General features: G+C 52.7%; 1 protein-coding gene across 1 annotated transcript in view; it reads right to left on the minus strand.

Annotated features, from left to right (window-relative positions):
* LOC101662846 (glutamate receptor ionotropic, kainate 4) overlaps positions 1–5,413 on the minus strand; it is a 234,021-nt gene that overhangs the window by 201,124 nt on the left and 27,484 nt on the right. Inside the window, exon 4 of the mRNA XM_004716267.2 lies at positions 4,328–4,506. Coding sequence (XP_004716324.2) covers positions 4,328–4,506 — 179 coding nt within the window. The remainder of the gene's footprint in view (positions 1–4,327; positions 4,507–5,413) is intronic.

Consider the following 5,413-nt stretch of genomic DNA (forward strand, 5'->3'; position numbering starts at 1 on the left):
GCAATTCCCAAATGAACTTCACCCCCTTCTTGATCACTCAAGGAAGCTGTCAGGTGCCAGAGAGGCCCCTGAGAGTGTCCTTGGCTCTGTGGCAATGGACGAAGGGAGTGGTCCATTTGCAAGCTTGGGCCCTTTATTAGTAGGAAGTAGCAAGTTGCTTGTGACATCCCTCACATTTGACCAGAGCACACCAATGTGTCATTGTCCCACAGTTCAGAATTGCTACTTCAGAACCATCTCCTGTTTGTCTGATCTTTATTCCCATCATCAATACCCCTAACCAACCTTCTCTGTCAGTGTGCCCGACTTTGAGTGTGACAGTGCTGGAGAAACCGACAGAAGAACAGGTGAATAATGAGGCCAGCTCGCCCAGAGCCCTCATCCCTTCTGACAATCTGTTAGATTTTCATAATGCCTGCTGTAGCCCCAGGCCACTGGGAAACCATTTTTGTCAAGACTACTGAGGTGCACGGGACAGGAACAAGTCCAGAGATGATTACATTTTCCGTTACATCATCTTTATCTCCCAAGGAACTCAAATCACATTTGAGTGTTCTTACAGTAACCCACAAACTTTCCTAGCAGGACATGCTGAGGGTAAAGACACTGCCATGATTTGAACAGGAAACGGAAGTGCAGAAGGGCTGTGTGAACGGGGCAAGGCAGCGCCGGGGTCCACAGTAGGGCTCAGGCCTCCCTCCTTTCTGAGGCCTCTTCCTCCTCCCAGCAAAGCTACATTTCCTTTGCACTTCCAAGAGGAAAATGGGGCTTGAAGAGCCTTCCCTCCTGCATGTAGACACCCACATTGTACACATGATAGCACTCTTGCCGCTCTTTCTGGCCAGTGAGAGGACGGCGTGAGCCCACCGGTTCCAGGGACAGGCTGGGCTGAGGCCCGGGGCTGGGTGAGGGCACAGTCAGATGGTTAAAGCCCATTTTGTGAAATCTGCTGTCCTAAAGATCAAAGACAAGAGAGTCTTGGATTTTAAGACCTGAATTCTGGGTAAACATGGAGTTCGTTGCTGGAACAGCCGTTCAATAAAGTAGGGGATTACTCTGCAAATCCTCCCGAAATCAAGAGAGAGCAGAGAGCTGCCAAGCTCTGCGGGCCAGGCTCACATGTGCATAACCCGAGTCTCCCAGAAGCACCGTGTGCTGTCTGCTCACACTGCCTTCCCACACTAAGCCCATCCTCTCCAGGCCCCTGAAAGGCTCTGCTGGTAGCAACCCCCATGCCAGGAGGAGTACAGGGTCCCAGGGAAGCGTGAGATTGAGTCCAGGCCTGATGGGCGCCTGCAAGTCTGGGGCAGATCACCAGAAGTCCAAACTCCAGACTCACTGCCAGCAAGTGGATTCGGACCCAGAGCGACCCTCTAGGGCAGGGTGGAAGTGCTCTCTGGGCTTTCCCGATTGTAGCTCTTTATGGGAGTAGAAAGCCTCATCTTTCTCGCCTGGAGCAGCTAGGAAATCAAAGTGGAAGCAAAGATAAACTGAGTCTCCCTGAGCCTCGGTCACCAGTCACTGGTCAGCTTAGCGCTAAGGTTTCAGGGCCGAGACCTGTGGGTGGTCTCAGGGAAGCTGACCACTGGTCACTTGGCAGAACTGTTTGTGAACAGCGATCATGAGAGACTGCGTTTTCTTCAAAGCAGTCACCAGAACCATTTTGTAGTGGAAATACCCAATATTGACAGGGGTGCTATAAGACAGGTATACTCAATCCTGTGCCATGGATGGGAACATAAGCCATTTCAGCCTTCCTAGAAAGCCACTGGGCAAATCGTCAACATCCTCTAAGGCGGGCACACCTTCAACTCAGTCCTTTCTTCTAGAAAGGCATTAGAATAGTCAGTGCTGTGCATGAAGATTGATATATACAACGGCGCACGCAATGCAGCCTTATCTGTTAGAGCAAAAGATTGGAAACAGCCGGCTTGTCCAGAGCATCCACGTGACAGGAAGTGGTGCAGCCGTGAGGAAGGCAACCGTAGGCAGCCATAGACAAAGACTTAAGGACCTGTGACAGCTGCATGGTGCCTAGGGCTTAAGAAAGTTGTGGGAAACAAATGGGTTGAAGCAAACATTAAATTTCCCCACATTTTGTAAAGGCCCCCGGTATAATCAAGTTATAGATCTCTACTATAATCAAGTCACAGTAGAGATGTGATGTGTGAGAGTAATTTTGGTGAAGGAAGTAAAGACGAAATCTTTAAGACAGAAAAGACAGGCACCAGAGTTTAATAGTGGTTACCTCTGCATGATGGACAAATGAATAATTTTTATTTTCTTCTACATGCTTTTCTGTCTTTTCCAAAGTATCAGCAATTAACGTGTAGCCATATTGTTAAATAATAAACAGAAGGAAAGCCCAGCCCCTCACACTGGGAGCCATGGGGATCTTCCCCCACCCAGTGCGGGGCGGGGAGTAGATCTCAGCGCACGACAGCCCTACAGGACAGTGCAGAACTGCTCTGGGGGCTTCTAAGGCTGCCAGTCTTTATGGAAGCAGTCTGCCTCATCTTCCTCCGCCAGAGCAGCTAGTGGATTCAAGCCACCAACCTCTGATGTGAGCCGCCAGACACTTAACCAGTATGCCAGCCGAGTTCCCGGTGGCATGATGGTTATGCTCCAGGCTGCTAACCACGTGGTCAGCAGTTTGAAAGCACCAGCTGCAGGAGAAAAGATGGGCCTTTCCACTCCTGTAAACAATTAGCCTCGGCAACCCACAGGGACAGTTCTACCCTGTCCCGTAGGGTCGCTGGGAGTCCGAATGACTCCATGGCAGTGTTCGGTTTGGTTTGGGGGGGCATTTTATACTCCAGCTCCTGCAGGAGGCGCTGTGCAACCTGGCCTGTCCTCCAGCAGGGGGGCAGGAGCGTGTCTGGCAACTAGGCTGAGGTGCTGTCTGCCTGCTCAGCCTGAATCTCTGCTCCCCTGAAATAGCTGTGATGCCTTCATTGATCAGAAACCCAGGCGAAATTATGTGTGTGTGTGTGTGTGTGTGTGTGTGTGTGTGTGTGTGCACTAGTGAGAGAGAGAAAAGGGGAAGAGAGAGAGACAGAGAACCAGAGAGATAGACTGGCTTTGGAGCTGTGGAAAATTACTATAGCAACGGGCTGAAGGGACAGCCTTCAGCCCTGAGAGAACTCATTCAAATCTCTTATTAACGCTGAGACAAAAAAATAGCTGGGGAGGGGCTTGCGAGGGAGATGGGAAGACAATCATCCAAGTGTCTGCAGGCAGCTTGGCAGAGGTTAAGGAGACGCCTGGCTCCCCCACTGGAAGGCTGTGGGCTGCGCTTCTGAATGCGCAATTAAAATGGACTTAGAGGAGGCCCTTGTGCCGGAGAGGCTGGGGCTGAGGAAGCTGCTGAGAAGCCAGGATGCAGGGTTCGCCCTCACTGCCAAGCATGCCTGGCTGGCCCAGCCATCAGCTGGGACCCATGTAGGTGACTCCAGGGCTGCAGGATTTGTCGTCCCGGCAGGCTCCTCCAAACAGAAAACCACACTCACTGCCCTGGAGTCGATTCTGACTCAGGGACCCTGCAGGACAGGGTAGAACTGCCCCTGTGGGTTTCCAAGACTGTCACTCTTTACGGGAGTAGAATGCCTCATCTTTCTCCCTAAGAGCAGCTGGCAGTTTCAAACTGCTGACCTTGTGGTAAACAGCCCAGCTCATAACCACTACACCTCCAGGGCTCCTGCTTTTCCTTTCTCACTCTGCCTTGCTTCCCCTCATGTGCATTCTGACTCGGGGCTGGCAAGCAGCCCCCTGGTATAGGGAGGGAGAAGGTCTGCCACTTCCAGGGCTGCGCCTCGGATCCATTTTCAATCTCGCAGTCTCTGTTTCTTCATCTGTAAAGTGAAGATATTATAACCACTCCCAAGTCGCTGAGGGGATGACATAGGAGGATGACCCGGAAGCCAGGGCACATGGTCAGCAGTGCCCACCAGTGGGATTGCCCTGGCTAGCATGTACCACTTGGCAACAGCCTCGGCCACCAGTTCCCAAGCACCCAAGCACTATACCCACCCAGACCCTCCCGGGAACCAGGCCTCTCCACAAAGTTAAGGTTTGGCCAGTGTCCAAACTAGGGGGTACCCTGCGGCATCAGGTGGCAAATAGTTTTAAGGTCATCACCGCAACTCTGGTTACTTCTTTCAGCTTTCGGGACTGCACCTTGAACTTGAAGCACAGCGAGAAGTTTGTCCGAGTCCATGAACAGGGGACGCCGCAGGTTAGGAGGGATGCCAGGGGAAGAAGGGAGAGAGGCAGTGGGACGGAAGGGGAGTTCTGGGGTTCCCTCAGCCCCGCCCCGCCCGGCTCCCACCTTGAGGAGGATGGTGTGGGACATGGAGGCGTTGGCGTGGATGATGATGGTGGCTGTCTTGTCGTCCCGGATCTCCTTGAGGAGTGGGGTGGGGTCCCGGGTGTCATCCAGCATCCGGACTGAGAGGGTATCCTTGGAGATAAGGAATTGCCGGAGCAGCTTCTCCAGGTTTAAAAGGCCTGGAGGGGGAGAGAGGAGGGAGGTCCCTGAGGATCCCAGGACTGCCTCAGGGGACGTTGTGGCAAAATCAGGAGGCACAGGGGCTGTAGGGGGCACCCTGGGTCTGGCCCGGTTTCTGGTGTCCGGTTACTGCACCACAAGCTAAGCAAGCCTTTCTCAGCTCGTCTGGGCTTTGGGACCCCCATCCTGGTGACGACGGTGCCCCACAGGGCCCACAGCCTCCCCACTCGTGCCTGGAATGCTCTCCAGCGGGGGTTAGCACACTTTTGAGCCTCACAACATTTAAAAATGATTGAAGAGCCACAAATATATTTTCACAGGCAAATGAAATAACCATTATCTGGTGGATAATGTTATTCTTATTTCCCATTTTATTTCAGAGACACATGTATGCACCAGGAGTCGCATATGGCCTGTGAGCCCATTTGCCGGTCCTGCTCTCGAGAATGAGAAGGCCGCTGCTCTGCTCTGGGCGGTATGAGAGACCTGTCCCCTCAACCCCATGGAGACCTGGGGTTTCAGAGACCACCAGGCTTGGATTTCTGTCCCCAGTTTGACCACTTATTCCCCGTGTCCCTTGGACTGGCCCCAGTTTCCCGCCCTGTGTAAAGAGAATTGTCCCCGCAGACGGGCCATGAGACTGACCGGGAACACGCCCACACTTAGCCCTGTACCTTGCATGCTCATGGAAACCTTCCATCCCTGGGGCAGCAAGCTCCCTAAAAGCCTTCATCTTGATTCTGGGGGCAGGGCAGCTCCCCCAAGATCACAAGGCTCAGAGCACTGGTCTAGCAAAAACCCTTTGAACTCCTCCAAGCACCACGGCTGCATTAAGACAAGGCATTATTATGATTACAAAAGAAAAGGCTTTGAACTGCACTCCACCAGGTAACAATCTAAGGGTCA

Source organism: Echinops telfairi, unplaced genomic scaffold (assembly GCF_000313985.2).
Source record: "Echinops telfairi isolate 266 unplaced genomic scaffold, ASM31398v2 ScPeMD7_5167;HRSCAF=5991, whole genome shotgun sequence".
NCBI classification, from domain to species: domain Eukaryota; kingdom Metazoa; phylum Chordata; class Mammalia; order Afrosoricida; family Tenrecidae; genus Echinops; species Echinops telfairi.